The sequence below is a fragment of the Danio rerio genome, chromosome 23, assembly GCF_052040795.2.
Source record: "Danio rerio strain M-AB ecotype USA chromosome 23, GRCz13ab, whole genome shotgun sequence".
NCBI lineage: Eukaryota > Metazoa > Chordata > Actinopteri > Cypriniformes > Danionidae > Danio > Danio rerio.
This window is the reverse complement of record NC_141043.1, coordinates 35044200-35069961: the sequence shown is the minus strand read 5'-3', so window position 1 is coordinate 35069961 and position 25762 is coordinate 35044200. Positions and strand designations below refer to the sequence as shown.

Below are 25762 nucleotides of genomic sequence, written 5' to 3'. Positions count from 1 at the left end.
ACTTAATATTAAAAACAAAAAATCTCACCTTTAAACACATATAATGCATTATTTACAATTTCCTATTTATTTACCAATAATCCTCACTTAAAAATGAAGCAAACCCATAGCAGGATTCTAGCTTTAATGCTATTAGTGCAAATGAATAATCAGAACAGTGAATATGGACAGATAATGAGTGTCAAAATACTAACAAAAAATACAGTACGTCAAAATACATTTAATGCCAGTAGTTTTCAAGTTACTGCAAATTAAAAAAAAAAAAAAAACTTCATAGTGATATAATTGATAAAATGTGCAGGCAATAAAAAAATGACAAGGCAATAAAACTAAGATGCACGTTGTGAACTATATGCTCCATTGTAGTGAATCACATCTTCTGGATCATCACCTGGAATTTACCTAAAAATAAACAAGGCAGAGAAGTGGAGGGATGGAGAGAGACAAAAAAGAAACCATTAGTTGCTATTACTTTACTGTTAATTAGTACTTCAGTGTTGCTCACTTATAGATTAAGGTTGAATAGTACAGCAAATATAGTAATTCATTATATGGGAAATTCTACCAGAAATGTAAATTTTTACTTATAAAAATGTGGAAGGGCCCGACTTAAGCTTGTTGTCCTCAAAAAAATCATACAAAACAAGCACAAAATCATATAATTCAATGATACAACGCATCCTTGATCGCTGTCAGCTTCTCCTCTGTCAAATGATGTCACTTTTGAGTCACAGCCTTAAACATGTTTAAGCTTCTGTAAAGTTTAATGCAAATAAAACAGAACTGACAGAAACATGGGGACAATTGTAATATATATTTGTAGTATTATTTTGTTAAATTTATTTATAATTTCATGTTTTTAATCAATTGATGTGAATGATAACAACTTAATCTTGCTCTTCTGGAGTATTTTTTTTAAATAACAGTTTTTAGCATAACAAAGCTATTAAAGCTGAAGGTTGAGGACAAGGACAATGATGGGTTTGTACATTTGTAAAGTGTTTTTAATAAAGAACAAAAATCTGAGAACCAAGTGAATGACGCATTCCGTTACAGAACAACTCGCATAAATCAAGCTTCAATCCATTCTGGATATTTTATGTTTTGATTTCAGGGACAGATAATGTACGTTTCTGGTAGAATGTCCTGCATAAGTTTGTATATTTTTGCATTTGTAAACATTTTATTTGTGTCTTACAGGCAGGCATGACTGACACTTCCGCCGTGACGATACTTTTCACACCAATGTTTGAAAGTGCTCCTCGGACCAGTCCACAAGTGAAGGCTAAAAACTGCAGTCAAGACAAAAAAAGAAACTGAGAATAACCAGGAAAACTGAATATAGAGTATACAGACACTGATCCTCATATCTTTAAAGGGATAGTTCAACTATATATGAACATTTTCTGGTAATTTACTCACCCTCAAAGATGTAGTTATTTTCCTTACACAATATTAAAGAAGACTTTAAGCTGAAACAGTGTTCCTTAGTTTCAACTAAAATGCAAATCAACGACTCCTGAGTCTTATAAAGTGAAATAATCGGTCTGTGCTATGAAATTGAACACTAATTACAGTATTATTATTATTATTATCCATTCATTCGGCTTAGTCCCTTTATTAATCGGGGGTTGCCACAGTGGTCTTATCCAGCATGTGTTTTACACAGCTGATGTCTTTCCAGCTGCAACCCCAGTCCTGGGAAACATTCAAACATATTCATTCACACACATACACTACGGACAATTTAGTTTATTCAATTCACCAATAGTGCATGTCTTTGGACTGTGGGGTAAACCGGAGCACCTGGAGGAAACCCCAGCCAACACTGGGAGAACATGTAAACCTCACACAGAAATGCCAACTGGCCCAGCTGGGACTCGAACCAGTGACTTTCTTGCTGTGAGACGACAGTGATAAACACTGAGCCACTGTGTTGCCATTATTATTATTATTATTATTAACATCGGGTGACGCAGTAGCGCAATAGGTAGTGCTGTCGCCTCACAGCAAGAAGGTCGCTGGTTCGAGCCTTGGCTGGGTCAGTTGGAGTTTCTGTGTTGAGTTTGCATGTTCTCCCTGTGTTCGTGTGGGTTTTCTCTGGGTGCTCCGGTTTCCCCCACTACGTAGAACATGTGATGGATAAGTTGGTGGTTCCGCTGTGGCGACCTTGGATTAATAAAGGGACTAAGCCAAAAAGAAAATGAATGAATGAATATTATTATTTTTATTATTATTATTATTAATCCACAGCACTTAGTCCTGAGTGCATTCAAAATTCTGAAACACACGTATCCTATTGCAAAATGAACTTCAGCTAGTAAGCAGATGCTATTTGTCTACACAGACTGATCGTTTTGCTTTAAAATGGCTTAATGTTTCATCATGACCCACTGAAGATACTTTTGTTTTACCTGTATCTGTTTTTGAATTGTTATTGACTGCATTTTTATTAACACAAAAACAGTCGTTTAAGCTAAAAAAAACTTCTTTAATGTTCAACTGCAAAAGTCAGCTACATTTTAAATGAATAAATTAAGAGCAAATTTTCATTTTTTGGTGAACTGCCCCTTTAAGGTGTTTTCATTCAAATAAAACAAAATGTTGAAGATACTAAGTGCGCTCAGATCACATACTTGTGCGCTATTCTACACCATCTTGTAGTATAAATAGTGTAAGCAGTGCATTCACACTGAAATATCTAAAAAGAACAAAAGCAATTTAAATACCCAGTTATTTCCACTTATTTAACTGATAAAAAGAAGAGATGTAGTGGAAGTGGTGGAGCTGTTGGCCCCTAAGGTTGGATTACTTTATTTAATTTGAATTGTGCAAGCAAAATTACACAATGCAAGCGATTATGCTGCCTCCCAATGGTGAATGAGGTTATACACGTCAGGTTTATTTGGTAGTTTGTACATTATATGACAATTTGGTAGTTTTGTCAAATGGTTTGACAAATAATGGTCAGTACAAATATGTTAGTGTTCTATTTGGGTCAACACTAAACTCATACATTACATGGCCGAGTGTATAAGTGTGTATAAGTTAGGGCTGCACAATATTGGAAAACTCTGACATTGTGATATTTTGTTTTTCTGCAATAAATATTATATGGATAGAGTTTCATCAGGTGCCTTGAATAACTCGATTTAGAAAGTGCTCATTAATTCCAGAGATGTATAGTAACGAAGTAGAACTGCTTCACTACTGTACTTAAGTACTAAAAGGCAGTATCTGTACTTTACTGGAGTATTATTTTTTTGTCCTACTTCCACTTTTACTTAAGTACATATTTTCCATGAGTTTAATACTTTTACTCCGATAGATTTTTTATGTGCTGCATCGTTACTCGTTACTAGGGGTGTCAAAATGATTGATATCAGTTCAGTAATAGGTAAACCGGTTATTACGTGATGACGTCATTTATCTCCTATGCGCGATGTCGCAATACTATGGTGAAGGACGGAAGCGCGAGGACGAGGCGGCACAGCATATCAGCCGCTAGTTTACTATTAGGGAGAAATGTTGTAAAACTTCACCTCTGCCTATCTCTCGCTCTCTCACTTTGGACATTTGACCCGCTAGCCAGTTTGTAAGGTAACTTTTCCCCTCTTCTTAGCTGTTAAAGCTGTGGATCAAGACATGAGCATGCCTAATGTGCAAGTTTTCTCCACTGTGTCTTATTACCTGTGAAAAATCACGTATTTTCCCCGCAATGGGTGAACAGCGCTTATATTTCTAAAGCCCTTTCCGTTGAGGACAATAATCAATCATAGCCGTGTAAGACCCGCCTGTCAGCGCTCAAAAAGCAGGCGGGATAATATTGACATGAGTTTATTAGCTGTAAATGCTCGTGCTGTCTTCTGTGCATGAGTTTTGTTTGATACATCCAGAAAGAGTGTTTTCTTTGAGCAGGTCAAATTGAGGGCACAGTTCGTATATCTGACTGCTGTATTAAAGGACAAAATTGTATTACAAAAAACCCTTTAACTGTCACACCAAGACAAAAGCAATAGAATTTTTTTGATTGCATTTCTTAACTCCTAATGTTAACACTCGCTAGTTAACACAATAAGTGCATTTTTATTCAACACATCACATTATTTCTAAAATATCAGCCTCTACCAAATGGTTGAGATGTTGGTTTATGGTAAATGTACCAGAATTAATAAACATACTACAGAAAATATGAACTGTAAGACCAATTTAATTAAAAACATAATAAAAATAAATAAAAATTCATACTAAATCATAGCCATAAGCCATGCAATATTTCAGATTTTCATTTAACACAGTAATATGCACGTTTTCCTGTTTTTTTTTTTTAAATAAAATCTAAATCAAGTGAATTAGTGAAGCAGGATTTAGTTTGCTTGTTTAGTTTAGTTTCACGAGTGCTTCCAGAAGACAGAACTCCTGTTCATTGTGGTATTAACCAATCAAACTTCAAAACTCCCAAAGTGTGAGTGTGTCTTTGTGTGTGTGTGAGTGAGAGTAAATAATGTGTGCGTAAGAGAGAACAAAAGTGTGTGCGTCTGTGTGTGTGTGTGTGTGTGTAAGAGAAAGAGAGAGAGAGTGTAAAAACAATTGCAACCTATGTAATGTCCCCACAATTCACAAAAATGTGTGTGAGAGAGAGAACTGTGTGTGTGAGAGTGTATGAATGTGTGAGAGTGTGTACATTTAGGTGTGTGCAGGGCAGTGTGTGTGTGTGTGTGTGTGTGTGTGTGTGTGTGTGTGTGTGTGTGTGTGTGTGTGTGTGTGTGTGTGTGAGAGAGAGAGAGAGAGAGAGAGTATGTATGTGAGTGAACATGCTGAATTATCTCATCAGTGAACGCATTTTCTGGTAAAAGGGCCTGACGATGTGAGCTCTTGTACCATAGAAACTATTTATAGAGAAAAACAGTATCATAAACCATGTTTCTTTTCGTTCTGCTAAATCAAGTACCCCAAAAAAGATATTTAAAATAAACAAAATAATTAGTGTAATAATAACTACATTACACAATACTTGTACTTTTACTTCCAGTACTTGAGTAGTAAATTTTGAAATAAACTACTTGCAATACTTAAGTACAAAAAATGTTGAATACTTTTGTACTTCCACTTAAGTATGGTGCTTAAAGAGCACTTCTACTTCTACTCAAGTCAATTTTTGATAAAGCACTTGTACTTTTACTTAAGTATGGGTCTCTAGTACTTTATACATCTCTGATTAATTCAGATTGATTGTGATAGAATCATGCATAAAAATAATTAACTTAGGAATGTTGCTTTATGGTTTTGTATAACAGTATTCAGTTACAGAAAAAGGAAATTCATCGTCTTCATTGTATGAATAATACAACTAAATGTATCCTTATAAAAGTTACAACTGGTACAATTGATTCTGCCTAAATGCTTTAAACTCTCTTGAAATGTTCATACATTTCAAAAACACACTATGACTCCTGGACAACTATGAACCCAAATAAACATTGCATATCCAGCAATGTGGCTAATGCACATTGCGATATCGATGCTGAAATGATATAGTTTGCAGCCCTGGTATAAGTGTGTAGTATGTGATTTAGTAGTGGTTTATTTTAAAAAGTACATCTCAGGTTATGTTTATGTTTTCATTCATTCAATTTCTTATCAGCTTAGCACCCTTATTAATCCGGGATCGCCGCAGCAGAATGAACCGCCAACTTATCCAGCATGTTTTTACACAGCGGATGCCCTTTAAGCTGCAACCCATCTCTGGGAAACATCCACACACTTATTCATACACACACTCATACACTACGGACAATTTAGCCTACCCAATTCACCTATACAGCATCTTTGGACTGTGGGGGAAACCAGAGCACCCAGAGGGGTGCTCGCGAACGCAGGGAGAACATGCAAACTCCACACAGAAACGCCAACTGAGCCGAGCCGAGGTTCGAACCAGCAACCCAGCGACCTTCTTGCTGTGAGGCAACAGCGCTACCTACTGCGCCACTGCGTCACCTGTTTATGTTTTCATTCAATGTATTATTAAAGTTTATTGAAGATGTTTGTGCTGGTTACCTTCGGCGCATGTTCCAGATACTGTTTGCCAGCAGACAGTTGGGTCAGTAGGCGGAACTTGTTATCTTGTAGTACATAAATACCCTACAAACAATTTGCACAATTGATTGTGTCTGTATTAATCATGTTAATAAGCATTGTCAATAAGCTTCATGAATGTACTTAAAATAAAAACAATCTGAATTCCAATACTGTGCAAACCTGGTGGTTTGTTCTCAGGTTGTCAATCTGCTTCTTAAAAACACTGGTCCAGAAATCTTTGCAGATGAACTTCATAACGTCAAGCTCATCTTTAAAGCGTGGCGTGTCTTTGGTAAACCTGTAAACGAAATGATATATCAATAATAAATAATTATATAAAATAAATACATAAAATAACCAATAAAACTACTTCAAGTGTAATATCACAATACATAAGACTTATCCTAATAAATAAATGAAAATAACTGGTCTATTACATTTTCAGTAAACCAATTACAAACAACTCACATATATGAATAGAATATTTCAGTGACAGTCTGCACAACTACTAATAAAATTGCTTCAAAAGTAACACTATACATATATATATATATATATATATATATATATATATATATATATATATATATATATATATATATATATATATATATATAATTGACTTAATGATAAGATTTATCCTAATAAATAATTAAAAATAACAATTCGATTACATGTTTAGTAAGCTAATTGCAAACAACTCGCATAGTTTAGTATTTAAATACAGTGCTCAGCATAAATGACTACAGCCCATTTTGAAAAATTAAGATTTTTATCCATTTCTCACTTAATATTGGTAAAATAGTTTGGTGCATTTGGAAAAAAAAATAGATTTATATACTGAAATATTTATTAAAATAATATTTTAGTCATAGAGCATCTTTAGAAATAGAAAGATAATACATTTAAAATCGTGAAATATTGAAACAAAATGTTATAATTTATTTTGTTTCTCTTAAATTATGCTCTTTTTAATTTTTGTATTTAATTTTTTCCCCTAATATAAATTTGGATGTACTATTATTTGACCATTAACATAAGTTATTTTGTTAGATTAGCCCCAGGTTTGGCTTCAGTACTGACTAATCTAATGTATATGCAGAAATGTAGTATTGTAAAGCATCCTATAGAAAATATTAATTTAAAGGAGATATTTGTGAGGGCTGTAGTTGAACATTTCAGTGACATTTTGCACAACTACCAATAGACCTGCTTCAAGAGTAACAGCACAACATATATAATAAATTGACTTGAGGATACAATTTAGACCTATGAATGAAAAGATGTACCTCTCAATAAGTCCTTGTCCCACACGAAAGCCCATGTTCTCAAGTTTAGAAACACATCGTCCATTCTCCTGTTCACAGCAGTATATTGTATTAATTCTACATCCCCACACTTACAGTAATTTGTTTCATTATTGCTTGACGTTTACAGTTATATCATTAGGCTATTCTGTTGCACAGGTCTTACCGATTCCCCAGTTTCTGCACTGTTGACATACTGAATGATTTCACTGTGTAGGAACTGAAAAAGAGCCTCATCTGCCATCTCGAGCCAGTCCAGCCGATGCCCCACTGAAACTGACCGGCGACGAACAACGGCAGAACCAACCAATCCGACTACAGGTATAAATCAACTGCTGCTTCAATAAACAGACAGCTATTCATTGTGCGAATGTCATTATAGGTGAAATATTTTGCTAGTGTTTTCGATTGAAAGGAATGGTCCTTCTTTACATTGGTTCCACTTCCTGTTTGGATGACAGTTAGCTGTCCTTTCATATGCCTGACTGCAAGTTTGTTTATTTGGAAACGGATTTCTTTCGACGCAACGTGGAGATAAACGATAATAAAATCTTGCCGTTTTGTAGATGTAATCACTTTTCTTAAGTCAGAATCTGTAGTTAAATTAAGATTTCAAGACATAGAAACATTTTAAGATAATTTCTACAGTAGACGACCACAAGTCCCCTGTGTGTTTTTTTAGAAAATATATATATTTTACACATTAGGCAATTGCTGTCAATTGCTCAGAATTGATCAATATATTACATAAGGGACGTAACCATAGCCTAAGCAGTGACGAGGGCTGCAAATTAGCTTTATGTTATCTTTGTATAACAATTTCAAGTGTATTTTCCCTGTAAAATAAAAAAATCTGATAAAAAAATAAAAATAATTAAAACTTTCCAGCAATTATTCAAGTCAGTCAGTTATGAGTTAGCAAGTAATGCGAAATGAGTAATAAAAGATAACCATAACCTTTCGTTAAATAAATATTGTCCTATGTTTTGTGCCTTAATAACTTATATAATAAGTTTAAATTTTATGTTTTTAGTCGTGGTGCAACTTCAACAAACATAATTACAGTTTACAGTTTGCATCTAACTTAGCTGTATGCGATCCAAAAGTTTACATTCATATATCTTGTATATGTTATTTTTCATAGCCTAACATCACTCAGTCTATGTCTTGTATTTATATTTTAAGTTTTTATATCTAAAAAAAGTTTTAATAGCTTATTCGATGTAGTGTAGTCAACATGACAATACTTTTTATATTTAAATTGAATGTAATGATTGTGTAATATTCATAAAACAAGAAGCGATTCCCGTTGAGTAACAAAATAGGTGTAAATAAATGTTTGAATAACTAAAGGAAATGTTGTGTGTGATTAGTTTGCATCACTGGCAGCTAGCGCTCTGCAACTCTCACATGGTTGCCCACTGAAGCTACCTGGATGTCAGTACCTGGATGGGAGACCACATGAGAAAGCTAGGTTGCCGCTGGAAGTGGCGTTAGTGAGAACAGCAGGGGCGCTCAACCTGCGGTCTGTTTGTGTCCTAATGCCCCAGTATAGTGAAGGGGACACTACACTATCAGTGGATGCCGTCTTTCGAATGAGATGTTAAAAGACGTTGAAAATACTAGGATGTCCTTGAAACTCTGCCAAATTTGCCCACTGGCCTCCTAACCATCCCTATATCATAATTGGCTTCATCACTCTTCTCTGCACCAATCAGCTTGTGTGCGGTCTGGCGCAATATAGCGGCCGTAGCATCATTTAGGTGGATGCTGCACACTAGGGAGGATGAGGAGATTCCCCCAAAAAGTGTAACACGCTTTGAGTTTTTAGAAAAAAAAAAAAAAAATTTCACTTTATAAAATGTAAGGAATTTTATTATTATCAATAATATTTTCTATTATTTATATCATTATTATATAAAAAAAAACATTCTGTAACATTAAATATAGCATGGTGATTTATATTTACTTGAATATTTCTTGTAATAGACACGATAACCAATAAATGTCATTTTAGTGACTATTTTACTGAGAGTAATTATTAAAGCATGAAACACACCATGACTCAAAATCTACAAGATACTTTATTTCTTAATTCATCCTCAACATTGTTTCTTTCTGCATACGCCATCTCGCACTCACCCACTTCTGCTTTCAGAATGAAAACAAACAGTCCTCGGAACACAAAAATGCCAATGCTTGGAAATTTTAAAGATGTAAAGCACCTGTTTACTCGCGCTAAACAGCCTCTGAAACTTTACATTTCTCACTAAAGGTACAGTACAGCTGTGCACAGAGTGCATCTCACTGAGGTAGATCAGTCTGAGTCCAATACATCACAGTTGAGTTGAGTTGCCAGCTTCATTTGAGTTCGGCCAAAGAGGGAAATGCTCATGAACAAAATGTGATGAACAGAACAAACTCATCAAGTGAATTCAGTCCTTCGTTTGGCTTAAACAAAACGGACTTGACAACATACACCGTCAGTCACCTTTTAGGTCACTGATGAATGTAACACCGAGTCAAAACAATAGTGAGGCAGTGCTAAAATGCCATTCAAATTTACATGATATAACACTTTTTTTTTTCTGACAGTGCTCCTGGGTTTTGCTTGGAGAAGTACATGAAGTGCTTCAGCAATAGCAGGGCTTGTGCTAAGCTTATTTAGCCTGAAACTCCAAAACAATGAGCAAATTTCATAGTGTGAAATTTTTGCAAGTAAAATTATTTGTCCACTATACTTTCTATAGAGATTTTCAGGGCACACATATGATCTTTATCATTAAACAAAAACAAAAAAGTAGTTATATTTTACTTAGTTCCCATAATGGGAATTTGTCAGGATGGGTTATGTAATTTTATACAAATATTCACTAATCATTATGATTTTTCAATTCCAGAATAATCAATACTTTCTCTTCTCACTTACAAAATACTCTGGAATGAACGGAGAGAGATGGGGGATTTACAGGAGACGAGCGAGTCCTTTCATTAGCATTAAGGATGTGAACAACCAAAGCACCTACAAATTTTACCTAAAGGCTAAAATCAACACAAGCTAATGAATTAAATGCTAATTAATCTCCTGATTCTACAAATTTTCTGTAGAACTAACCCTAACTAAACCTGTAGAGCAACCTATAAAGAAAGAAAAACATCAAAAATGAGATCATGTTCTTCATGCTATTCGCATGAGGATTTGCTTCATTTCTTGTCAAACCACTGAATCCTTTTCATGACAAGATTCAGCTTAAAGAGGTAGGTTTTTTGTGTTGTGTGACCGTGAGCTGAGAGGTACATCTAAGACCACAGTTCAACTTGACTGGGTGTGGTGTGGACACATTTTTCGGCAGGTTTTTGGGCTAAAAACAGTTAAGTGTTGAAAAGTGAAGACCAGCTTACGCAAAAGTCACTTTCAAAGTTTTCTGTCGTCTGGCATACAGGTTCAGGGATTCAGGGTTAACCTCAATATGAACACAATCACACTATATCAAGTAAGTCAGTTGCTATTGATAACATACGAGTTGGTCTAGCTTGTTTCTGGTTGCAAGTTGAATCTCTACTACCATCAGGATTTGTAGGTAAGCGGAGTGAAAAAACAGCCTCTCTTCTAGTTTCAATATCTATAACAGAAACGCTCTTGAAGTTTGGGGTTTCTGCACATTTCCGTGACTTCCTAAAAACTGCACTTAAAACAAATGTAGACACTGAAGTGGTGATCAGTTCAATAGTATCTGGATGCAGGCTTGGCTTTGCCAGCTGAGACTGCATATCTCTGACCTGCAATGTCAGACACAATGCACTCAATGGAGCTAGTGAAGTCACCATGAGGGGTAAGGTTAGGGGTTGGGTGAGCGCATTAAAAAGCATTCTATGCTTTTTACCTGGGAACTAACCATTCATTGATAATCACTGTAACCTTAAATTCTATTACCATTTTAGTCTTATTAATGTACTTGAACATTTAGTGGACCTGTGAAGATCTCTAATGTGAACACTGTTTAGAGGCAACAGGAAGCAATCAAACTTTGGTTCAGGTTTAAAACGGAGTCATGTATGAAAGCACCCTTGTCAAATTCATTCATTTTCCTTCAGCTTAGTCATTTAAGGGTCGCCATAGCGGGAACTTGATAACTATTCCAGCATATGCACATTCTAGCTATTTACACAGCAGATGCCCTTCCGGTCACTGGGTAACATCCGTAAACTCTAACATTAATACACGGACCAATTTTGTTCATCCAATTTACCTTGTTATGCCTGAGCATATTGGTGGGTTGTCTTTTCTGTGCTGCTGTGTTTCTCTCTCTCTCTCCTGTCCTCTTTCCAAGTCGCCCTACTTGACTGAACGTGCCACAGGCATGCACTGTGGTTGGTGCTTGGAGAACACAGCATCTTTTAAAACGGAGACTGACGGATTTAGATCTTGAGCAGTGGGAGAAGGACAACTTTATTTAAGGTACCCTCCATCTTTCTTCTCTCCCCTCTTTGTAGTGACTGTGGTAACACCAATTTTGTACTATGAAGCAGTAAACTGAACACTGTAGGGGCTGAGTGCCATTTATTTTCAAGTGATTTTTCTCCTGTTTCTTGGTTTAAGGAGGAAGGGAAGTATTTGTAATTTATTTTCTGCATTTTTTTAATTCTATTAGACAAGTTATCTTCAGGGTGGACCACATACCGCATGTCTTCAGACGTAGGGGAAACTGAAGCACTTGGAGGAAACCCACTCGAACACGGGGAGATCATGCAAACTCCACACAGAAATGCCAATTGACCCATCCAGGGCTCAAACCAGAGACCTCTTTGCTGTGAGGTGACAGTACTAACCACTGAGCCACCATGTCGCCTCTACCCTCAGCAAATGCTTTGCAACATTTGCATGGCCTATCTCAGACAATATTATCAAACAGCTGAAATTTCATAAGTGACGATAAATGTGACCACACCTTCAGTCATTGAAGTGCCGTTGATAAAAAAATAAAAAAAGTGCTTCATTATACAACGGAGAGAACACTGAAACAGCATTATTTTCCTTCTTGACAAAAAATATTGAGGTATTTCTTTTCTAACCTTTCAGTATATGTTTCTTTTATCACTACAAAACAGTTACTCGGAAGACCCTCTAGGAAAATCCACAAAGTTAAAACTACTCTAAAAGCAAACCTCCATCTATTCTAGCGATCATCTTGTCTATTTCTACATTTGAAGACCTCGCATCCACTTCACTTTACCGTCTCCAGTTCATTACCTATATGCTACTTGGCAATGATGCAACGGGGCTTTTGTTTCGGACAGGTTGTTGGTAGTGGATCATTGCTGGAAGGCCTGATGGAATCGAGGTAGAGTGGGAGAGAAACCAGAGAGCTGGTTTAAGTGCCCTGCAGCCTGAGGCTCATGCAGTGACTGTGGCTGAAATGAGGTAAGAGGCCCAGAGAGCTGCGAGGTAGGGCTCGGGGACACGGCAGGGGCAGCCGAGGTGGTGGAGTATCCCAAAGGAGTGCTGTAAGGAGGCAGACCGAACGGCAGGAAGCCCAGCAGATGTGAAAGGTCCATGTTGGCAGAGCTGGCGGGCGGCTCGGCGGAGGTGAACGCGGAGTTCCTGAGGGTGAAATGCGCACTCTGACCTCCCAAACTCTCAGGAAGGAGGTCCCCGGGCCGGGAGACGGCAGTCGCCACAGCTGCCTGCGGAGGCATTGGCCCACACTGGAGTTCAGTCAGGAAGTTCTCCATCTCTGCTTTCAGATATGAGGTAGTGGAGCTGGGCTGATATCTGGGTGTCTGCTGGTACTGCTGCGGCGGAGGCTTGTTTGGCTCGAGGTAGCAGCCCATACCCACTGGGCTGGACAGGGGGCCAGACACCATCCCGTGATGATGGTGACTGACCCCTGAGGTAGATGCGCTCTGAAGGCCTTGCGAGTTGAACATTGCCATCGGAAATGCCTCAGTGACGTCCTTTGGAGATCCGACAGAGCACATGGTGGGACTGGGCTCTTCTTTAATGGGCAATGTTGGCAGGGCATCCAACTCTTGCGCGTGGCTCTTCTTCAGGTGTCGGGTGAGGTGATCCCGACGGCCAAAGCGTTGAGCACAACGTGGACAAAGGAAGTCCCGTCTGCCAGTGTGTACCACAGCATGGCGCCTCACATCCTTGCGGGTAAAGAAGCGTCGGCCGCACCGCTCGCATTGATGCTTCCTTTCTCGTACCACAGTCCCCGGAGGGGGCCGACCAGTGTGTGTGCTCAAGTGCTCCAGTAACGCCGGCATGCTCTCAAACACCTGGCGGCAGACCTTACAGGTGAGGTCACTGGAGGCAGAGGTGGCGTGTGTGGCCACGTGGCGTCTCAGACCCAGGCGAGTGTTGTAATGCTTCCCGCATTCCTCGCAGCGCAGCTCCTGCTTGTTGGGGTCGTGGGTCTGCAGGTGGCCGTTTAGCTGGTCTTTGCCATGGTACATTTTCTCATATATATGGGTCGCTTTCTAGGATTGTATCACTGTACATCTGGGAGAAGCCAAACATAATTAGTGGCTACAAGGACAGAAATAGAGAACAACCACATATGAGTGAAAAGTATTTCACAGGTACCTGAGAAGAAGCTCCGACAGGTGATTTTTCTTGTGAGTGAAGGTTGTTTTTTTGCATGTTCAAACTTCTGCAGACAACAGCACACAAATGCAGCAGTTAAGAATTGGTTTCCCAAAACAATTCATATTGGATTCATAAAAGGGATCATCCTCTAATTTATTAAGATTAAAAAAGCAATCAATAAATGAACATGCTCAAATTACATACCTATGAAATGTACAAATTAAGGATGTTTAAAATAACCAATTAACCGTTAACCAAACCAAAATGTCTTTTAATCGTTTAACTGATGATATATATATCATTTTATATATATATATATATATATATATATATATATATATATATATATATATATATATATATATATATTTCATTCTTTAATCAAATGAAAGCAGAGGCGGAGTTTCTGTTGATTAAATACATATTTTCTGTGGAGCAATTGATTTGAGGTAGCCTGCTATTTTTATTTGAAGAAGAAAAAAACAAACATATGACTGGACAAACAGCATATGAAGGATTCAGTTAGTGTTTTTGTTTTGTAACCTAAACCTATTATTCAAGTGAAAAATATCAAGAGCATGACTATTTATTTGAATACCTGTCAACCCTCCTGTTTTTCCTGGTATTGTCTTGTATTTTACAATTATATCCCGCAATAATCCCGTAAAAGTATTTTCCCATATTTCTACTGTATTTTCAATCAAAGGGTGGCAATGAAGATTAAAGAGTCAATCCTTCCTATAAGTAACCCATACCGCTGAACCACCAGGGATTGCTGCTTGCTCTCAAATGTGAAATTATTCTGTGCTTCAAGTTCATCTTTTATTTATATATATATATATATATATATATATATATATATATATATATATATATATATATATATATATATATATATATATATTTATTTATTTATATATATTTATTTATATATATAAAATGACGAAATTTTGCGATCTTCAAAACAGTTCATGTAAGCAGAGCTTGACTGTCAGACGCATTCCATATTGATAAATAGATGCTAAACTGTTTATTTGCAGCTTTTACTAATTTAAACTTTTTATTACATCCTTTGTAAATATTAATAATAATAGCAACAATAACAATAATAATGAAACAAATTACTGATCGTGTCAACTATTTATTCATATTTAGTAATCTGGGGAAACTTTTTTTTTTTTCGGTGACGAGGGTGCAGAGAGGAGAGCTTGGGTAAGCTTAGGGTCAGGTTAGGGTGGGGGTTATCCCATATTTTCAAATCCAATTGTTGACAGGTATGTTTTTTTTATTCTTTTTATTTAGTTTATTCTGTTTTTTCTATGCTGTTGGAAATGATGCAGGTGCTTAAAGATGTGCAGTTGTTCACGTGTTAAAATTAATCAGGAATTTTTTTTTTTTTTTGTGTCAGACACAAAATAGACATGTCAATTATTTTTATAATTAAACAATTTTATATTAATCTGACCAGTTAACCATTAATATTTGGTAAACGAGTAGCAATTGTCGATTGGCAAAATTCATCGAAATGAACATCCTTAGAACAAATCCAAAAAAACAAACCTAACTTTGAAGCTCCAGAGCCATAAACAAGTTTTATCTAACAAATCCAGTAACATATTTATGTCACGGTTCATTCCTTACTTTCAAAAATTATAATTAGATATGTGGCATAATCATTTACAAAAGTAGACTAGCACAACTACTATTCCTGCTAAATTTTAGCTAGGTATTTTGGCTTTTGGTACACAAGAAACAGACAGAAATATTAACCACATCATAGAAATTGTTCAATTTTTTAGGAGAGAGTTCAACTGAAAATGAAAATGCTTTACTCATCCTTAACTTGTTCAGCTTCTTTCTTCTGTTGAACACAAATAAAGGTATATTGAAGAATTTTGGAACAAACAGCCACTGACATCCATAGGAATGTTTGTTTGAACTAAGGATGTCAACGGCTGTTGCTTTCCTGTATATTCTTAAGAATATCTTCTTTAATGTTCAACAGAAGAAAAATTCAAAAAAGTTTTGAACCACTTGGAAAATGTTGACAAACATATATTTAAAGACTTTATAATTGTTTAACAAATATATATATATATTTTTTTTTAAAACTTGTAACAAGTACTTAATGGAAGAGCAGCACAGTCCGTAAACATCCCTTCCTGCCTCTGAATGGTAATAGATTTCAACACAAGAAACTTAAAAACACCCTGAAGGGACATCAATGATGACTAGTTAGTGACATTTATAAAGGGTTTGTTTACCTGTTTCAAGTCTCACAAAAGCACATTCATTATCTTGACAGACCTCCGGAAAACACATCTTCTTTATTTTTCCCTCCCTTTTAGACAACAGATAGACATCACTCATGCAATCTTTTCACATTTTTAATAAGCTATTCAAAGAAACTTATTTTAACATAACTTTTTATTATTTTTATGAATGTGCTTGAGCTTTTAGTTGGGAAATGTGCTGCCTTATGTATTATCTTTAATAGGATAACATTGCTATTAGGCATGGGACGATAACCGTTTTTAAGGTTTGAAAAAGTCAAGGTTTTAAAACCATCAAAATTTTTAAAATAAAATATATTGTGTTTAATAGGGAAAAAAGTAGTTTTTTACCCAGACATTGAAAATTTTAATTTAACTAGCTTCAATTATTACATTATTATAAAGCAGAGTACATTTGTTAGCTTTAATGTACTGTCAACTATTTATTTACTAATGTTAAAGATTACTAACCACTATAAATATATTGCTGTTAGTTTGTTAGCTAATACATGACCTAATGTTCACAAACAAGCATTGTTGTAAAGTGCTACCTATAGCAAAAATTATGAACTCTTTAACGTGTTCAAGCGTTTTAAAATCCTTGAATTTTAAAATCCCAAATGGCTTTTAATCTAGTAACTGTCCTACTAATTACGTAGAAACAATACATTTCAATGTCAATAATATTCAAAAACAATATATTATAGTAATATGGCATGAAAATATGAGACAAAAGTAAATGGTACACATATTATAAAATGTCATTGAATAAGAAATAAGTCTAAATACACTAAAAGCACCTGTTGATTTAGTATTTAGCCTCAATATGTTTTAGGGTCTGAAAATCTCTAAAGAGACAGAACATTGTGATTCAATTGTGTCACTTTAATAGTATTATATGAGGGTTGAGCATTGAATTGTGCTTTATAGGATATGTAGGTGGGACAAAATGTGCCTCAACTGTGCATTAGCATTACTTTTATCCAGCTAGAAACGCACAATTATTTTAATAATTAAACTATATCAAATAGTACATATTAATACAACAATTACAGCACAATTTTAGATAAATAGATCTGCTTATTTTTAAGTTTTTAATATTCAAAATCCAAATAGCTAACAAAATATTTTAGCTAACGTTATATGCTACTAATTACAGAAATAGCACAACTCCACGTTTCAACTAACATGACATGTAAATATGGAAATACATTTGCATTATACATACAGAAGTTATTGTTGCGTAATATATGAACAAATAAAAACACAAAACACACTATGAAGCTTGAAACTAACCGTTTCTGGTATTTTCTCATAGTTATCTGACTTTAGAAAGCATGTTGGTTTTGTAACGTGTTTACTTCTGACACGTTTCGGCTTCAAAATTCTGGCTAAGTTACACGTTTCGCTTCAGCAAACTTGCTCTCAAATTAAAGAGCTGTAAAACATTGCGATTAAAATTATAGAACCGACATTATTCGTTATAAAATAGCAAAAACAATCCATCCAAATTCCCATAACGTTAAACGTAAGTTATATTTAAAACAAACAAACACACTGAATACACAAACAGTGTTGCGCGCAGCTAATGTGTTTGCTCATGCACGCAACATTTGAGCCTCTTATGAGGGTGAATGGCAGACATTTATCTTCCCAAAAGCCTAAAAATACCATCCACGAAACTCTATGAGGGTTTCTAACGCGCGAGCATACCCGCAAACAGTCCACGCGGTCCTAAATTAACAATATAACATTTGCATAAAACAGTCTTGTGCTCACCACAAACTTTTGATCCCCGCAAAAGTTGCATTCAACGCGCATTCCTCCATTTTACATCTCGCAACGGTGCAAACGAAAAATTCGTTTCTAGGCCATACCGCGGTAAATTCTCCCGAACTGTTGGCAGAGGACAACTTATTTTTTGTTCAATAATGTGTGTATTTTTCGGGCCTGCTGTTTCTTTCCCTCTAAACACAGCAGCAGTTCTCGAGCCGACGGGCTCGTGCATTGTGGGAACATGACGTCAGAGCACTTTGGCCAACTTTCAGGGTGGGATTTCACTCTTATTTTTCAGCATTTAAACTAATAACACTCACCGGTTCTAAATTATGCAAATACATTAAAATATCACGTAGAATTAACATAAAAATATAATGATTTCATTCGTTAAGCCCAGCCTACCTAAGAGAGAAAATTAGTTTTTTGTTAAATCGCGTATATAAATAGCGATTTTATTTACAATAATAGTGTATTTTAGGAGGTATATTTTTTATGTTATCATTCGGCTGTTTACGAGGCTCAGTTTGTTGCATTAAAATCCTTTAAACGCGGGTGCAATAAAGTGTCAAAACAGCAGAACCTTTTCTGCGCCTTTAAGTATATTTGCATGACTAAAGGTTATGTTTGGCACAATTTCGTTTTTAATTTTAATATACATCACGAGTCATGCGTTTGTAGTGTTGTTTTCAATAAACGAGTGAGTTTGCAGTAATATTTGCACATGCGACATTCACATCCCGGAAAGTCTCGTCAGAAACTGCATGTGAGAAAGCGACGAGCAGACAAAACGATTGACCAACTATCTGCGTCCTAAAATTGTTTGTTAATCACGGTTAATTTTCCATTATTACTATGACAGAACCAAATAAAAAATATCCAAGTATGTTTTAGAAAATTAGCCTACTTTAGGCTTAAATAGACTTAGGCTATTATAAACTGATATATTCATATTCATAATTTGGATTAAAGAAATTGTTACTGTTAAATTATGTGAAAAGCTTTTGCAAAAAAGCACAATACAGCCTGAGAGAACGACTGATTTTATTAACAACCCAAAAAAGATATCTCATTTAGCATAAAAACTGCTATTAAAAGCTTGAATTAGATGTTCAATCAAAATCAATAGCTGCAATTTGTTTTTAAATTTTAATATATGAATTCAACATGTTTACCATTAAAACGACATTAGCCTATACTTTTGATTAAATGGATTTAAAATATTCAATTATTATTGTCCCTGTGTTAAACTTCTCTTGCTCAACGGTTTTAGAAACAGAATCAATGACAATTCTCAAAATAGGACATGCAATTTTTATTTTTTTAAAGATGTGAAACTCAAGCTTTCTAATAATAAAAAAAGACCTCCAACATTGAAATGTCTTAAATATCCAAAAAGGTTTAAAAATAAATAACAAAAACTGTTTAATGAAAGTTCAATTCAGCACCTTTTTTTCAGGTAACCTCAAAAGCTTTTTATAAACACATTTATTATATTATTACTCTGCATTAATGATACACCATACAGGTGCTTGTTTCAAAAACAAAGGCTCAATTTTACATATTGTGAAATGTGTCTAAATGTTCAGTGCAACCTTCTTCTATGCAATTTTCCCCCTTGTTTTAAAAGTGCATACTGTCAAATCTATACCTGATAAAGCTATTAGAGAAAGTCGAGTGTAATTGCAATACCTGTTTTTATTGTAATGGAGAGCTAAAAATGAGGGTATAAGTATGTATGCATTTTTCAGTCAGTATAACAGAAATAATATATCATTGTTGCCATATCATACCAGCACACTTGGTCAAGGCCTAAAATTAGTTTGAATTGTTTCCATCTCCACAATGGCAAAGCAAATTTAAGTTTTAGATCATGATGGGGGTTAGACTAACAACAATGAACAATGCTAAAACATCAAATTAAATCTAACCCGCTATGGCATGGTGTTCCCCCTATCACAAAAAGTCTTAATAATAAGTTGGTCACCAATGAAATTTGAGGTGGGTGTGGATTTGACCTGTCTTCTGAGGGCATAGGAGCAATTTTTGGGACCATAGCCTGCTTGAGCACACTACTGACAGAAAGTAAGATAGATTTCCCTTTTTAACATATAATATCTTTATAATTAAAATGTGTGTGATATGCATGGATATATGAATTATCCATATACTAAAATGTTTTTCATTTGTTGCCTCGGCAACATTGTGCTGTTAGACCATCAAGAGAATGCCAAGATTGTGCAAAGCAGTAATCAAAGCAAAACGTGGCTATACTTTCAAAAACCTAGAATATGATATTTTTCCAGTTGTTTCACACTTTTTTTGTTATGTATATAATTCCACATGTTAATTCATAGTTTGATGCCTTCAGTGTGAATCTACAATTTTCAGTCATGAAAATAAAGAAACTTTTTGAATGAGAAGGTGTGTCCAAACTTTTGGTCTGTACTGTATATATACACAGTTGAAGTCAGAATTCAACCCCAGAGAACATGAGTTTATTTTTCTTTTTTTAATATTTTCCAAATGATGTTTAACAGAGCAGGGAAATCTTCACAGTATGTCTGATAATATATTTTTCTCTGGATAAAATCTTATTTGTTTTTATTTTGGCTAGAATAAAAGCAGTTTTTAATTTTTTTAAGCCATTTTAAGGTCAAAATTATTAGCCCCTTTAAGCTATTTTTTTCGATAATCTACAGAACAAACCCTCATTATGTAATAACTCGCCTAATTACCCTAACCTGCCTAGTTAACCTTATTAACCTAGTTAAGCCTTTAAATGTCACTTTAAGCTGTACAGAAGTGTCTTGAAAAATATCAAGTAAAATATTATTTACTGTCATCATGGCAAAGATAAAATAAATCAGTTATTAGAAATGAGTTATTAAAACTAATATGCTTAGAAATGTGCTGAAACAATCTTCCCTCCATTAAACAGAAATTGGTGAAAAAAATAAACAGGGGCGCTAATAATTCAGGGGGGCTAATAATTCTGACTTCAACTGTATTTATAAATATGTATATTTTTTTCTTTACGGTTTACTACTTATACAGGAAATGGATGTTGAAACATTTTTTGGAGGTAAAGAACAAGATTAAGCAGTGAGGCTTGAACATTCACTGTAGCTATGTTTCCATTCAAAGATGCAAATTAAACTTGCAAAAAGCCACAGTTCTGCACAGTTTATCTTTAAACCTGATTAAACAAACCTGATTAACTGAGTTATTCAAGCTTGTTTGAAACCTACTGGTAAGAGTGTTGAAGCGGGATAGGAACTAAACTCTGCAGGTCTGCAGCCCTCCAGGAGCTAAGTTTGATGTGCATCTGAATTAAGCCCACTTGATGGTCATGGATACTCAGAAAGGGAGATACAGAGTACCAGGATGCAAGGGTGGGTGCACAAACTCTGTCCTGGAGGGCCAGTGTCCTGCAGAGTTTAGTTGCCAATCTGCCAATACGTTTCTAGTATAGCTAGTTAGAGCTGAAGTAGCTGTTTCAGGTGTGTCTGACTGGGCTTAGAGCTATACTCTGCAGGACACTGGCCCACCAGGAGCGAGTTTTGGCACCCCTGACCTAAAGCCAAGTGAAAAAAACGTGGCACCCTCCTTTGCTTCACAACCACCAACAACTGCTTTCTGAGATTCCCCAGTGAATAATACCATTGGTAAATACATTTACTCAGCACAATACACCATTTGTGTCTAGTTTTTGATGAAACATTACTTGTAGATTTGTTTATGTTAAATTAAAACTTTTTCTAATGCATTTATGGTTTGTTTTCACTTATAATCATATATTAAAAACCTTGGTGTTTCAGTGCTCTTATAGCATGTTGTTGCCCCGAGGCAACAAACACAATCTGGTGGCAGACGAGGGGGTGGGTTATGTAAAAAAAAAAAAAAATCACACATTATGATTGATTTATTACAAGAGACCCACAAGCACCCAAAAATTAGGGTGAAATATATTTTTTCCTCCTGAAACATAAATTCATATATTTAATGAAGTATTTAAGGGCAGAGCATAACCAGAAGATGTGTATGAATTAATGAAGATGTTTAACTTTGTTAAATTTTTTCCTACTTCAAAATTAAAAGGAAAAATGAACTTTAAAATGGACTCAAAGATTTATCCAAAAGTTTTTTATTCAGCTGCCACATTATGAAAAAGTACAACATATTTTACAAAATAGAAAACAAGCCAGTAAATCCACAGACTGCGTGATCCATATTCATTTTCAGAATGAGAGCAATTTCCAACACAACATTAACAAGCAAGCATGAAACACTTGAACGAGCTCTTACAGGTGTTGAAATCATGATTTGTTTGTGTACTTTCTTCCTGACAGACCAGATATAGACTAGGAACTGGCATGGTGAATTGTTCATTGTTCAGTTTTCAAATGGCAGACTTTTTTCTAGCACAGAGAACATGCCTTATTTCAGATGTGCAACATGAAATATATGTATCAGGTGGCAATTTGGATGAAACAGTGTTGGAAGTGAACACCGAAAGTCTATACAAGAAGTGCTGGAGAGCTGGCATCTGTTTGGCAGGAATATATCCAACAGCTCCAATCATAAACCCATCACTGAGGGAAATACGGCTGTGCCTGCAGAGGGAAAACGCACCACAACTTCATTAAACGACATCTGGCAAAATCGTGGACACTTTTTTTGTTTAAATATTACTGAATAAACGATTATAATAAATAAATAAACTCATACATTTTTGTTTGTTGTTCAAACTACTTAATATAAGCTGAAACAACACGATTGCTGAGATTTCGTTGGGACAACTTAAAGTTTTTATGTTCAATCCACTTAAATTAGTTAAATCTGTGCAGTTAACTGAATCGATTGGTGTTGGGACAATATGAATGAATTGTGTAGAGCCCTGCATTTTTTTTACAGTGAACGACTCTCACAAATACAAAATGAAAACTGAATTGTTTCTTTATGGACAATGATTTTAGAATGCACACCTTGCAACCCAAAGATCGCCGCAAGTGAGTAAATAAAACCGTCTGATGGCTCACTTTTGAGAAAGGTGCTTATTTTGTAGACAAGCTAAAACATTGTCTTGTTTTAATAAATAATATGTCAAAATTAAGCGAGTATTTCCCTAAAACAAGCAAAATTATCTGCCAATGGGGTGAACAAAATAATCTTATGCCAGAAGGAAAAAGATTTTTTGCTCACCCCACTGGCAGATTATTTAACTTGTTTAATAGAAAAACTCACTTCATTTCGACATTATGTCTTAAAACAAGATTATATGTTCTGCTTGTCTAGAAAATGCTTCTTGATTTAATAATGTTTAGCTATTTGGACTAAAAACAAGACAAAACATTATCTGCAGTGTTACCATCATCTTTTATAATACAAAGCATTTACAAATATTACAACATTTCATTTCATTTTCAAATATTAATCTTTACGTAACATATTTAAAGTAAAACTAAAACTAGCATGTGTTAATTGCACTACACAAACACACTTACCGGTTCACTGATTCAGCTTTGCACATTTTTCTTGCTAGCTTTTAATTGTATAGCGCAAGTCACATTTTTTAAGATAAAAAATATGACCTCCTTATTCATATAATAATGATTATAAATAAACATGAGCAACAACTATCATTATGTAAAGAAATCTCACTGCCATGTCAGTGATTCATACTTTTTGGGCTACCTTGACCATCTGCAGAATCGATGTCTGGAACTTTCCAGTCTAGCTTGCGTCCTTTCTCATAGAGAGCCTTGAGAACCTTCCGGAACTCCTCCTGTCCTCCATTATGGCTCAGCTCTAGGTACTTCCTGTACAACTGCAAAGCAGTCCGCGCATCTTCAATACTGTCATGAGTTTCACCCTGGATGTTCAAATCTAAACAAACAACCAAAAAAGCCACAAAACACTGAGACGCAGAAACTTACACTTCAGGTCAGGAGTTGAGGGAAAGTTTATAAGAGAAACCTACCAAGAAAATACCATGCAAGGAACCGCAGAGAGATCATTCGTTTCCTAGGCATGTGAAAGAGGTAGACAGTGTCGATCACCTGGTCTTTTGGGACCTAAAAAGTGAAGGTTTCAACATTTGTTTTTGCTGTAAACATATTAAATGATACTCTCACCAAACACTTTATTAGGTAACCTCTAGTAGTCAGCTGATCATTAACAAGAATATTGAATTAGCCAATCATACAACAGAAACTCAATGCAAATAAGCATACAGAACTGTGTAAAGGCACTGTATGCAATTTTTACCACTAGAGGGCACATATTCACAACAAACAAAGGCATATTTTGATAAAGTCGTCAATGCTTGTGAAATCATGTAAGTTCTCATCTTTATTACATCTTATAGGATTCCTCTGACGTAGTTGCTGATGAGAGAAGAGATTATATGGGGAGTAAACAGTGCTGTTTTATAAAACTAAATATATATTTAAGGTTATGTTGTAATGCTGCTCTGTGCAGTCTAATAATACACAAAACATATTAAAGCATGTTTATATAAAACTAAACTGGATATCCAGAATGTATGATGTCATAAGCATGGCGAAACAGTACACAGTCTGTGTTACAAGTTAAAATTGCTTCATTTACTGGATTTAAAGGGCCATGAAACCCCCTCCTTTCAGCAGGGTGTTTTCACACCTCTACTTTGAAAAAAGTCAGAAAAGTGGGCGTGTCCAGCTCTGTTTAGGGGGGAGTGTCGGAGGAAGAAAAGAGGCTTGGTATAGGAGTGTCTATTTGGGCGCGCTGAATTTCAGAGTCAAAACACACACCCACAGCGGACAATGTGACTGTGTTTACATGGACATCTGTAGTCGAATTATTTGCCAAATTATTAAATGGTGGACTTTAACTGCAGTTTGGCTCTTTCATTCAGGGAATTCATTAATGTCCCTCCCGACAAACGTGATATTTGATTCGAGGAACTGCTCTAAGCGTGTATTTTTCATGCAATGTTTGATACCGCACGGCGAATGAGAGAAAAAAAACTCAGCATTTCCCGGAAACTTAGATGCACACGGCAGGTAGCGTCAGAAAGCCGCGTGTGTTATTCCGGTCACAAAATCCAACATGAGGTTATAGTTTGGTTGTAACTGTTAGTGCTAACGCAATAGTTTGTTTGATACGAATAAAATACGAACTGAATAAACAAAGAGCACTGGTCGCTCACTTACCAAATCTGTAGAGACAGGACAATCACCAGCAACTAGAGCCGCGTCTTTATTTAGAGGAGACTACAAGCGAATCCGGATCTTAGCGTTTGCAGATGAGAACAGCTCTCAGGTAAACAATAATCCTCCTTAGGCACGTAAGTTATTGTTGTCGAGCGTCGCGTACACTGTTAATCCACACGTGACTCTGAGCTCTCACAGACAGAAAATGAAAACGCAACTTAACTTCAGCAAACTATAAAAGCAACACTTCACGCTTGTTTTGCCAATACAACGTGGCGTCTTTGCCGTCGACACTCTGACAGTAATGAATATTAATGAAGTTGCACAATAGAGCGCGCTGATTGGTTTGAACCAAGCCTTACTCATGCATTAATGCATCACACTGTAAGACGTAATAAGACACACTCTGGCACAGACGCCCAGTCTGCATGCTGGAATACAACGATATTATGTCATGGCCGTGACGCAGCTTCAAAAATTCGTTTCAAACCGGAAGTACGAATTTGCTTGAAATAACGCAAAAACAACCAATTTACACTTTTT

General features: G+C 35.6%; 3 protein-coding genes across 14 annotated transcripts in view; all 3 read right to left on the bottom strand.

Moving 5' to 3' along the window:
* Nucleotides 1–107: 107 nt before the first annotated feature.
* trappc6b (trafficking protein particle complex subunit 6B) lies at nt 108–7833 on the bottom strand. Of its 5 annotated transcripts, none has more exons than XR_015522790.1 (8): nt 7552–7833; nt 7368–7435; nt 6259–6376; nt 5978–6141; nt 5211–5693; nt 2271–3162; nt 1199–1806; nt 108–402 (listed from the first exon to the last, which is right to left on the bottom strand). XR_015522790.1 is itself a non-coding variant. In NM_001006029.1 (6 exon segments), coding segments are annotated over 6 exon segments (474 nt in total). In that variant the 5' UTR covers nt 7630–7833; the 3' UTR covers nt 108–370.
* A 1617-nt stretch (nt 7834–9450) lies between these two features.
* On the bottom strand, nt 9451–18256 carry plagx (pleiomorphic adenoma gene X). Of its 4 annotated transcripts, NM_001444045.1 has the most exon segments (5): nt 9451–11144; nt 11429–13887; nt 13972–14038; nt 16239–16315; nt 18027–18256. In NM_001444045.1, a coding segment is annotated over 1 exon segment (1143 nt). In that variant the 5' UTR covers nt 13842–13887; nt 13972–14038; nt 16239–16315; nt 18027–18256; the 3' UTR covers nt 9451–11144; nt 11429–12698.
* Nucleotides 18257–22154: 3898 nt separating this feature from the next.
* Nucleotides 22155–25762, bottom strand: part of pan2 (poly(A) specific ribonuclease subunit PAN2) — a 28300-nt gene continuing 24692 nt past the window's right edge. For 3 of the 5 annotated variants that reach the window (XM_087307472.1, XM_087307470.1, XM_087307471.1), the window contains exons 24-26: nt 24007–24100; nt 23721–23912; nt 22155–22639 (exon numbers count right to left, since the gene is read on the bottom strand). In XM_087307472.1, coding sequence (XP_087163598.1) covers nt 22605–22639; nt 23721–23912; nt 24007–24100 — 321 coding nt within the window. In that variant the 3' untranslated portion in view covers nt 22155–22604. Of the gene's footprint in view, nt 22640–23708; nt 23913–24006; nt 24101–25762 lie in introns of all 5 variants that reach the window. The other 2 variants (XM_087307468.1, XM_087307469.1) reach the window with 1 other exon arrangement.